Raw genomic sequence first — 12092 nt, 5'->3', positions numbered from 1 at the left:
AGTATTATATAGTAGCAGGAATTAGGTTAGGGATATGGGCTTAAGAATTATGGGATTAAAAATTATGGATTAGGTCTAAAAATGAATTGTTCGAGCCCAAGTTTTTATTCTTTTCGCGAACGAGCCTAAAATACGATCTCATTTATTAATTAATCCTACTTAAATAAAATAACTATTAAAATAAGGCTGGCCGTTAAAACAAAACTATTTTTGGTATTTTTCAAGATTTAACATGACTACAAAACATTAATGAACCTATCTTTTTATATTTTTCACTTTCTTGTAATAAAATAAAGTAAAAGAGTAAAAATAAGTTGAAATAGCTGTATTAGCCTAAATTAAATATTTAGGTGCTAAATATGAAAAAATCTTAGGGAGGGTCAAAAATCACATATCTACAATTATAACATCACAAATAACCATTTCTTGCACAAATTGTGACGACAAACAAGCATAACTTCCTTTAAAGACCCTTGAAAAACAATGTTACTAAGATCCTCCAAATAGAAACTGTACTCACTTCCACACAATTTTAGCAGATGAAACTTTTATGTTACAAATATTGTTTAATGTAATACACAACACTTCCGGTATTGCAGAATCGGGTGTTAAACTTCATCAACCAAAAAAAAAACTATTGCAGTGAAAGCAACACTAGCTACTTAAATAACTGGTATTTGTGAACTTGAAGATAAAGATCATCTAGTGTTCCCACTTACTGCTCTTTGATCGAGAAGATGAACTTCCTGGGGAAGAAGATCATATTTTATGTTAAGCTCGTCAAACATTTTCTTCATTTCGAGGATCAACTCAGTTCTCCGTCTATTCTTTTCACCAAAGTTTTGAAAGTTCATAGTATGATTGAAATAGAGTGCCATTTTTATTTTGTTCATGTTTTCAATCTCCTTCACCACCACACTGTGATTAGGATGCCAATACTGGGGAGTTCTCTCTAAGTACCTGATAATTCAACAACAAGAAAGGTGAAAAATCAAAAACTTGAGTGAAAAATGATTGATATTACAAGGTATAGGGCAGACCTTATACATAAGATATCCTTATCTGCCATCAAGTGGTTAGAGAGTTTGTGTTGTCTTTGAACAGGTTAATCAGTTTTTCCATGAGAAGAATACTGGTTGACAACTCGTGCTTTAAAACTGACATGCTCTTGGAGAATAAAGCCTAAGCTCAAATTCTAAATTCATGGTATTTGTTGGAGAATAAAGCCTAAGCCAAACTTTAAATTCAAGGTGTTTCAGTAATCAGAAAGAATCCTACTAAGCATGTGCAAGGCATTAACATCTACCCTTATCTCTCTCGACCAAGTTGCACAAGCGACATTAAAGACTATCTATTAAAGATATAACAAGATATAGATTATGCTCCAGATATCACATGTTGTGCATCAACCTTTATGCCAAAAAACCCTTCCCTCAGCCCAAACCACCACCATCGGGGAGGAAAAAAGCCCTCATCTTTCTCAGTTTCCCTATGTGCTTTAGTTTCATTCAGATCCTTTGCGGTTGGGAATCTCGGAAAATATACAAGAGCCATATCATGGATTTGTTTCTTCAGACAAATATGCTTGCCTCAAAGAAAAGAAATGTGTCCAACGTTAAACACTCCTAAAAATTGCCACAAAGAAAAGAAACATGTGCAAGTTATTTTTTCATTGTCTCTTCCAACTACAACCTATTAATTGTATCAACATTCCATTAGACCCTATACCACAAGTGCATGTCACCAATTAGGGATCGGCAATTGCCTGGCTCGTTCGTTGTTCAAGTACGACTGAGCTAAATCACGGGCATGGAGAATATGGTCTTGGCTTAAGTTGAAGGTCCTTACCTGGCGTGCTATGGTGTATATGTTATGCATGACGTCATTTTTCCGAAATTTCATACAGTTTATGCATTATAATTTCTGCGCAAACTAGTGAATAATAACAATATATGTAAAAAATCATTTCAAACATTAAGTTAGACAATAGGAATTAAGATTCAATTATCAACTGAAGCTTTTTAGTACTTCATAAATTTTGCTACGGAATAGACCCATAGGGAGGAATTGGACATATGTAGGATCCAAGTATCCAACTGCACTAAGTTAGGCTCAGGGCTTGGACAGGCCCCTAGTTGTCATAATAAACCCCAGCTTTCAACATTTCGAGAAAGCTAAGGTTTTAGATGAATGTTCAACAGTTAATTTTCAGATTCTAGCTAGACTAACTTTAACTTTTGGATTCACTAAAGCCGTATCAAGAAGTATCTTACAAATTGCTGCAGAAGTCATATCTTTAATTATGAATGCTGTGCTTTGGTCCTAGTAATAACTTTCAAGGGATAATTTACTACAAATACAGGAAAAAGATGAAAGAATTTTCTACTTACTTCTTTGTTTTCTCTTTTAGAGCTCCTATCTTTTCCACAGGTGTCTTGTAATCAACGGAAAACTCAAAGCCATCACCCATATCAGGACTTCTGTAGAAATTGCTGATTGGTTTGACGGCCAAAACTGAATTTGGGTAGTATATCTTTTCGTTATCAAACCTCAAGAATACTGTGGTCAGGATATTCATTTCTTCAACAATCATCTGCAATTTGCAAGATAAAAGTGTGAATCAATAAAGAAAAATGCAAAACAGCTAGAAGAAGCAATTAGCGGACATTACCATTACCTGAACACCATCAATGACACATCGATCACCAACATCAAAAGGATGCATCACAAATACGAATATAATAGCTTCAAATATAGTCTTGCAAGTATTCCCAAAAATAAAAGCAGCTACCACGAGTTGTGACGACAGAAAGACAATCACTTTCGTAGTCGCTATCCCCACCAAAAGGAGCCAAATGACGATTATTATGACAACCAGAATGCAGGTCACGACCTTGTTCAATTGCTTCACAGCAGTTTTTGTATCATTCAAAGCATGCGATAGAGCTCTTCGTCCTTGATAAACCTTAACCTGATACGCCAAAAAGGACAAACGATTGATATACCGAAGATACTCATTTCACGACTGTCTCAGAAGGAAAGCTCTAATTGTGCTCCCTTAATCACCAGAAAAATGTCTAGAATTATTTTTATTTTCTAGATCCCAATATTCTGCATCATGTTGGCAATTAAATATCAGATGAAATGGATCTAGTTTAAATCATGCCTAAAGTTATTCCAACCTCTAACAATGTGAGCATGGAGCATCTGGTAACCAAATTTGATTTAGATTCTTTTACATCAGTTTGCCAGGCATAATCCAGGAAAATGAGTAAATTGTGAGCATACCACCCATTCCGTCAATGATTTCCTATCAATCTGTCCAGTTTCTGCCACATCTATCATGGGGAACACAATATCGACCTCTTCTTTAATCAAGAATCTCCTAAGGTCATACTCATCAATGTACCTAGACATCCAAAAAAAGGAATGTGAATCAAGAGAGATAACACTACAACAAAGAATGCTACAGGATATCTAGTCGAAATGTGACAAAATTAAACATCAAAAGTAATGTTTAAAATGCCAGTGTTTTCTTACCTGGAACCGGGCGATGCAACATTCCTGAAAATGTGATAGGCAGCAGCAATTGCTTCCTCCTCATTGTTGATCTCCTTATCTGCTTGCTCACCACCTGCATCATAGTCATTCTCACCGAGCGAGCCAGAGATAGTGGAAAGTCCTGAGTTAGATATTACATCAATTAACGTTTTCATGGTCCATGCAGAGACCTTTTCTCGCTTCATCTGATGAAGTTTATTGATATCAATCACTGCCTTTTCTTTCTTTTCCTTCCCATCTTTTCCCTTCTTTGTTCTGCGGAAACTAAATTGACTGGCAGCACTGTTTGATCTCCCCAACATCTGAGCAGACTCCATAACTGGGAGTCCGGATAGGGTGAGTAGAATATACTGATGAAAAATTGACTCTTGAATCCGGTCAAAGAATGTGTTTACGTGGAAAGAGGCAGCCAAAATCTTTAGCAGCAAAGTCTTCAAGAGCCACAAGAATGCACCAATAAGCAAAGCTGTAATAGTCCAGGTAATAAAATTAGTAACCTTCTCAGCGGTACGCGACCGTTCCTCGTTTGAGAAGAGCAGAACCCATGTGAGAAGAACCAAGCTAAACCAAATGCAAACTTGAACACTTTTCTTTAAACCAAAGACAAAATACAACACCTTCTTCCTCAACAAAAAGTTCAATTCTATCAACAAGGCAACAAAATGTATAAACCACTTAGTAACCAGCATGCCACTAAAGGTCACCATAACAAGGACAATCCATTTCCAGATCCTCAAATCCCAAAGCTTCCAATTTTGGAACTTCTTTACCAATAAGCTAGCAAGTAAACATCCTAAAAGGAAAAGAAACAGCAGCCATTCAATCAGAACTTTTGCTTTAACTCTGTTATACTTCAACCTATTCCTTGAGCTCACTTTCTTATATATCTCCTCATCTTCATCCACTCCTCCAAAACCACCTGGTGATGCCATTAATGGTGTTCTTGGGGTTACTGATATAGATACCGTTCTCGTAGTTTCTTTAAATGTATTACTGGAACCCATTTTAGCAGTAGGAGAAGCATGGTTGGATACATTCCTATTGGGGGAACTTGCACTTGGCTCAGCAGCTTGTTCATTAAACATGTTAGCATCAATAGGTACAGATTGTTCGCCGAATCTTGATTTGGGTTTTGAATACGTACATCTTGCAAGGGATTTTCGTCGAGTGAGAGTTTCAGTGGTGGGGATTTTGGGTGGTTTGTTGGGGCTTGGGCTTGGACTATACCTGGCAATTTCAGGTGAGGAATCACTGACTAGGACTGTTGGTTTTGGTGCAACAGGACTTTTAGAATCCTTATGATCTCCAGAGATCATGACAACCACTTCATCACTGGGGTTTTTCTTGTTCTCTGACATGCTTATTTCTCCACTAAACTTTGCAGCCTTACCATTTGCATCCATTCCACCCCAAGTTAAACATCAAACACCTGAACAAAACAGAGAGGAACAGACAAGGGAGACACATGTGTCTTGATCATTCATAGTTCAATTTGACAATAAATGTGCACCTTTCACTTAGGTGTAGCATTTATGATTATTGAAAGAATCACACATTGCAATAATGAAGAGAAGTGAATATTTGCAGGTACTAACTTTAAGTACAAAAGTATTACCATGACACTACAGATTCAAAGCTTTCACCAAACCAAACCAACTTTTGATAAAAACAGGCACACAGAGGTACTCTTGTTCATCAATATCTAAATCGCCCAAGATTCAGCACACACAAAAAAAAAAAAAAAATATGATCCAGTTGATGATATTAGAACAACAAGGCAACAAATATTTTTAGCAAAGATGCAATCTTTTTGGGATTATCCAATAGAATCATGAGTTTACGACAGTAAAATTAAAATCTGGTTTGTACCCATAAAAACAGAAAATGATAAAAGAACCTCCAGACCTCAGTTGCTACAAAACAAGAAAAGGGAAGTGGGGGAACAGCTATAAAAGAGCAAAGACTACTGACTAGTGTCTGAAACAGAAACCATCGAACATAGTTGAAGTGAATATAGTAATAGAAGGGTATCCTAATTAGACAAAGATTTTGCATAAACTAAAGAAGAAAGAAAAAGTTAGAACTTACAAGAATAGTAAGGCTGAGAGAGGCCAGGGTTTCAGGAAAAGGGGGCTGTGGGTACTGAGAGGAGGTGAAGATAGTGGGAGAAGAGGCACATATTTTAATGGAAAACAACTAAAGCTTTGGGGGAAGGGGAGGCATATACAGCAGAAATATTTGAACTAAGCCACGTGACTTTTGGTTTTGGTTGAGTGGAATGACAATATAATACTCCATAATGTGAAAAAGGCAATTGCTCAGAGCCCCACCCAAAAAAAGTAGTACAGTACTATTTGGACAATTAACAGTCGGACAGCTAGAAAAGTTCTTTGAAGAAAAACTTACTTATGAAAGGGATATACCATTTAAATAAATAGTTATTACATGAAAATAAAAATAAAAATAAAAATATACAGCTTTTTTTTTTTAGAAAATATACCATTTTAACTTCGTTACTTTAGCAAAATCTTCTTTTTATTTAAATAAAATAAATAGAGTTCAACTAACTTTTGTAGATTTGGACCAATAAAAAAAGATAAGAATACATAGTTGAAATATATATTCATTATGTTTATACAAAAATATAATTGCGAAAAAATATGCAATATATATTAAAAAAAGATAAAGAGAAATACAATTGAAATAAATAAATCATTATATTTGATTAGTGATAATTAATATTTAAAAAATACCATATTTGGAAGCTAATTTTCGATTTTTCTTCTCTCCCACATTCCTAAAAGAGAGTGTATTCACACTCTTTACCACATCAGTATCTAGGAGGGTCAAAACTATTAAATTTCAAGTTCACGAGGTATTAAAGACCACATAAAATTTAAGGAAACTAAACAAAGGTTGCCAAGTCTAAGGTGGTTCCGAAAATTTCTACCTAGTATATCACTAACAATTTTTTTTTTCTTTTTGAATTATTTATTGGTCAAAGTTTAATTTGAACAGCCAAATATAGCAAGAGTACGTTACTATTTGCAAGAAAAAGGAAAAAAATAACATAAGAAATATACTAGATTTTTTTTAATAAAAAGTCAAGAAAAAATATTTTATGGAGCACTATGTGATGACCCGTCATGTCACCATGCCACATAGGCGTCATTTGGCATGTATTAATGTCATGTGGAAGCTTACATAAGAAAAAGGCTAGCATTTGTGAGAAGATTCCAGAGAGGTATGGACATTTCCTCAGGAAGAACCTAGATCCTTATGGATTTGCTAAGAAAGTCCTTGGAATCTTCTAGGCTTGTAGAGAATTCTAGAAAAAACTCTTATCTTGTAAATATCAAGGACTTGTATAATAATTAATATTTACACACTAGCCCCTAGGAGACTAGTATATAAAAGGGGCCACTCATTTGTAATTCAACAAGCAAACAATTCAAGTTCTCTCTAATACAAAGCCTCCTTGAACAATTCTCTTGTGTTCTTTCTTCCATTCTCTTAGCGATCTTGAAGGTAGTAAGGTTGACTTGGCATAGCAAGAACGTGAGCAAGTTGTGCAAGATCGTGAGCGAGTTGTCAAATGCCGCACGTGTACTTAGTTAACAACTAAGGACATGACAACGTGGTATCAGAGCCAGGTTTCAACTAAAGGAATGGCGAACGACGGAGAAATTAACGCTGCCAACACCCAAGCCAACATCATCCAGGATGTTGCTGGCAAGAGTGGTCGTAGCAAAAAGAGAAGTGCCACCAACAGGAGCCAGGAGGTTCCACCTGAGGTTGTGTCAAACGAAGGGCGTACATCCCAAGAACCATCTGCCACTGAGGCGAGCGAGGATGAAGTGAAGGTCCTTCTAGAGGACGTCTCGCTCGGTAAAGAGTGGGTGATGAAGATGAATGCGGGGATGTACGCCGTGGAATTCTTTGGCCAACGCTTGGGTAAGGTGGAAGGCACCCTTAACGTTCTTGAGGGGCACACTCTTGAAGAGATCGAGAGTATCCGAAATGACTTGGAGGGACGTGCACATACCGAGATGGAACTAAGGTAAACCATCACTGCCTTAGAGTGCAGACTCATGGAGGCTTTGAGTACTATCAATGCTATGAAGGCAAAGATATAGTCACTCGATGAGTATGCCAATGCTGGCGTGACCGAGGCAACCAGAAATGTTGTGGTGATGAGGGAGGCCAAGATTGAGGCTCCCAAACCCCCGGTGTTCAAAGGTGTTCGTGATGCACAAAAAGTGAAAAACTTCCTTTGGCACTTGGAGAACTACTTCAGGCATGGAAAAGTGAGGGACGACGAGTCCAAGATCAACACTGCGGTATTGTACCTCTCAGAGACTGCCATGCTATGATGGAGAAAGAAGATGGCCGACGTGGATAAAGGTCTATGTACTATTAGCACATGGGAGCTCAAAGTGGAGTTCAAGCAACATTTATTTCCAAACAATGTCTTGTATGAGGCAAGGCGCTAGCTTAGGGAATTGAAGCAAACAGGAAGCATATGTAACTATGTCAAGGAGTTCACTACCCTTACGTTTCAAATCCCCAACCTGAACAATGATGACTTGTTGTTCCACTTAATGGATGGGTTGCAAAATTGGGCTAAGCAAGAGTTGCAACGCCGACAAGTCACTGATATAGACCAAGACATAATGGAGGCCGAATCATTGATGGATTTCAGGCATGACAAGCACGACAAAGGCAATGGAAAGGAGTCAAAGGTTAACAATGTCAAAGGTGTGGGAGATCGTGGCAAAGGTAAGGAGATACAACAACAATACTCCAAGACTCAAGATCCCAAAAATTCGAGTAGTCATTAGGGTTATGCCGAGAAGAAGGCACAGACCGAGAAGAAGGGATGCTACATATGTGGAGGGCCATACGGCTTCAGGAATTGTCCCGACCTCAAGAGCCTCAATGTCATGGTCCGTGAACAGAAGGAGCAACCGCAAGGAGAGAGTTCGGGAACCACACAGTTGGGTATGATCGGATTATGTGGTGTTGTCACAAAGCAAGCTATCCAACCTACCGATAATGGCAATCAGTATGTGGATCTCACCATCAATAACAATCCCGCTCGTGCAATGGTGGATACTGGAGCAACTCATAATTTCGTAACTGAGGCTGCCGCAAAGAGACTAGAATTGAAGCTTGCTCCAACCAACTCTCGCATCAAGACCGTGAATGTCGAAGTACAAAATGCTTGTGGGGTAGCTAATGGAGTTGGTGTCAAATTGGGAACTTGGAAAGGTATGACAAACTTTACCGTAACCGCTATGGATATCTTTGGCATCATACTGGGGCAAGAGTTCTTTAGACATTGTCATACTTTAATCGACCCCTACCTCCAACGTCTCTTGGTTATGGAGCGAGAAGGAGCTTGCATGGTACCTACAGTGACTATGCCACACGGACAGACCCAAGCACAACTCTCAGCTATGCATGTTGTCAAGGGGATCAAGAAAGGGGAGCCGACGTTTGTGGCAACCATTGCAAGTCTAGAGGAAGACAAGAATTTTCAAGAGACAATGTCGCCTTGCATAGAGAAGTTGCTTGAGGAGAACAAAAATGTCATGCCCAAGGAGTTACCTAAGCACTTGCCGCCTAGGTGAGAGGTGGATCACAAGATTGAGTTAGAGCCAGGGGCTAAGCCACCCGTATTTGCCCCATATCATATGGCACCGCCCGAGGTGGAGGAGCTCAAGAAACAATTGAAAGAGTTGTTGGATGCTGGTCACAATCACCCATCAAAGTCACCTTTCGGCGCACCAGTATTGTTCCAGAAGAAGAAGGATGGATCGTTGCGCTTGTGCATAGACTACCGAGCACTTAATAAGGTTACAGTGAAGAATAAGTACCCAATCTCGCTCATTGCTGATTTGTTCGATAGACTTAGGCAAGCCAAGTACTTTACTAAGGTGGATCTTCGAAAAGGCTACTACCAGGTTCGCATTGCGGAAGGGGATGAGCCAAAGACAGCATGTGTGACGAGATATGGAGCCTTTGAGTGGTTGGTGATGCCCTTCGGTTTAACCAATGCATCGGCCACATTTTGTACCCTTATGAACAAGATTTTTCATCCCTACCTTGATCAGTTCGTGGTAGTCTACCTAGATAAGATAGTCATCTACAACAACACCTTGGAGGAACACATGGAGCACTTAAGGAAGGTTTTTCAAGCCTTGCGGGAGAATGAACTATACATAAAGAGAGAGAAGTGCGAGTTTGCACAATCAAAGGTGCACTTCTTGGGCCATGTCATTAGCAATGGCGAGCTACACATGGACGAGGCAAAGGTACATGCTATCCAGGAGTGGGAGGCACCCATAAAGGTAACTAAGTTGAGATCTTTCCTTGGCCTTGTTAGCTACTATCGTCGGTTCATTAGTGGATACTCAGCAAAGGTCGCACCATTGTCTGAGTTGCTAAAGAAGAACAAGCCATGGGTTTGGACGAAGCATTGTCAAAAGGCGTTTGAATGCCTTAGGCAGCTGTAACAGAGGAGCCAATCTTGGCATTACCTGACTTTGCCAAGACATTTGAGGTGCACATAGATACCTTAGACTTTGCCATTGGGGGTGTCGTGATGAAGGATAAGCATCCCATAGCATTTGAGAGCGGCAAGTTATATGAGACGGAGCGGCGTTACACGCTACAAGAGAAGGAAATGACTGCCATTGTGCATTGCCTTCGTACATGGAGACATTATCTGCTCGGGTCGAGGTTCATGGTCAAGACTGATAATGTGTCTACTAGCTACTTTCAGACACAGAAGAAGCTCACACCAAAGCAGGCTAGGTGGCAGGATTTCTTGGCCAAGTTTGATTATGCACTGGAGTATAAGCCGGGCAAAGGTAACGTTATAGCCGATGCCTTGAGACGGAAAGTCGAGCTTGCTGCAAATTACTTCAATGAGATGGGATATTTTTGAGGCTATAAAAGAAGGCATGCAACATGATCCAGGAGCCAAACAACTTATCGAGTTAGCCAACCAGGGCAAGATGAGACGTTTTTAGGTAGAAGACTGCATATTGCTTACCACGGGTCGGCGGGTCTATGCGCCTAAGTTTGGATACATTAGACGGGGGATCATAAGGGAGAGTCATGATATAATGTGGGTTGGTCATCTAGGCCAACGTCGCACCAGGGCCTTGGTTGAGTCAATTTACTATTGGCAACGCATGCGAGATGATATAGAATGTTATGTGCAGACTTGTCTTGTATGTCAGCAGGACAAGGTTGAGCAACAATAGCCCAGAGGACTTTTGGAGCCACTACCAGTTGCAGAGCGTCCATGAGAGAGCATGATTATGGACTTTATCACTTGCCTACCAAGGTCCGACGGTTATGGTACTATTATGGTGGTCGTGGATAGATTTTCCAAATATGCCACCTTTATGCTCGCCTCACCAGGTTATACAACCAAGGAAGCCGCCAAGCTATTCTTTAAGAACGTGGTAAGGTATTGGGGCTTACCAAGGCATATAATCAGTGATCAAGATCCCCACTTTACTGAAAACGTTTGGAGAGAGTTGTTTGATATACTTGGTACAGAGCTGTACTTTTCTACTAGTTTCCACCCACAGACGGATGGACAAATAGAACGAGTCAATGCCTTACTAGAATGCTACTTGAGGCATTATGTAAGCGCGCATCAGAAAGATTGGGCAAGGCTCCTAAACATCGCCCAATTCTCTTATAACTTGCAGCGGAGTGAGTCCACAGGACGGACACCATTTGAGCTAGCCACAAGCTAACAACCACAAACTCCACATTCCTTACCAGCCGCGTTTGGGGGAAAGAGTTTGGGGGCTTATCATATGGCCAAAAGATGGGAGGAGCAGCTTGACACTGCTAAGTCCTACTTGAATAAGGCAGTTAAGAAGATGAAGAAATTTATGGACCGTAAATGGCATCCCACGGACTATAGAGTTGGGGACATGGTCATGGTGAAGTTTAACCCAAGACAGTTCAAGGCACTATGGGGCATGCATCAGAATCTGATTCGCAAGTACGAGGGGCCATTTAAAATCGTCGCCAAGGCAGGCAAGATCTCATACAAGCTTGACATGCCATCGTATCTTAAGATCTATCATGTCTTCCATGCCAGCATGCTTAAGCCATATCATGAAGATAAGGATGATCCGAGTAGAGGCCAATCAAGTCGAGCACCAATGACCATCACCGCCTCGCATGATCGGGAGATTGAGGCATAGATTACCAGGCCAAGCGAAAACAAGGGCAAAAAGCCACCGCTATGTTCCTCGTCCATTGGAAAGGGCAATCACCGAGGAGGCCACGTGGGTACGATATGAAGACTTGTGGCAATTCAAAGATAAGATCCGAGAGTTTATGCAGCAGCATTGCACCGCGATCGTCGCAATATTGGGTGGGGGAGAGTGTGATGACCCGCCATGTTATCATGCCACATAGGCGCTATTTAGCATATATTAATGTCATGTGGAAGCTTACATAAAAAGAAGGCTAGCATTTGTGAGAAGATTCTAGGG

The 12092-nt window shown here is 40.0% G+C and overlaps 2 protein-coding genes across 3 annotated transcripts; one reads left to right on the top strand and one right to left on the bottom strand.

Annotated features, from left to right (window-relative positions):
• Nucleotides 1-435: 435 nt before the first annotated feature.
• LOC104220866 (mechanosensitive ion channel protein 10-like) lies at nt 436-5783 on the bottom strand. Of its 2 annotated transcripts, none has more exons than XM_009771830.2 (6): nt 5650-5783; nt 3541-4990; nt 3289-3409; nt 2678-2971; nt 2391-2593; nt 436-960 (listed from the first exon to the last, which is right to left on the bottom strand). In XM_009771830.2, the coding sequence occupies exons 2-6, from the start codon at nt 4962-4964 to the stop codon at nt 699-701; spliced, it is 2304 nt and encodes a 767-aa protein (XP_009770132.2). In that variant the 5' UTR covers nt 4965-4990; nt 5650-5783; the 3' UTR covers nt 436-698. The 2 variants fall into 2 exon arrangements, with proteins under 2 accessions (XP_009770132.2, XP_070009049.1); XM_070152948.1 differs by having other exon boundaries at nt 531-960; nt 2672-2971.
• Nucleotides 5784-11402: 5619 nt separating this feature from the next.
• LOC138876057 (uncharacterized) lies at nt 11403-11798 on the top strand. Its single transcript, XM_070154946.1, has one exon. It carries the CDS (start codon nt 11403-11405, stop codon nt 11796-11798), a length of 396 nt encoding a protein of 131 aa, XP_070011047.1.
• Nucleotides 11799-12092: the final 294 nt, after the last annotated feature.

The sequence above is a fragment of the Nicotiana sylvestris genome, chromosome 8 (genome assembly GCF_000393655.2).
Source record: "Nicotiana sylvestris chromosome 8, ASM39365v2, whole genome shotgun sequence".
In the NCBI taxonomy this organism is placed as follows: domain Eukaryota; kingdom Viridiplantae; phylum Streptophyta; class Magnoliopsida; order Solanales; family Solanaceae; genus Nicotiana; species Nicotiana sylvestris.
This window is presented reverse-complemented; position numbering and strand designations above follow the sequence as displayed.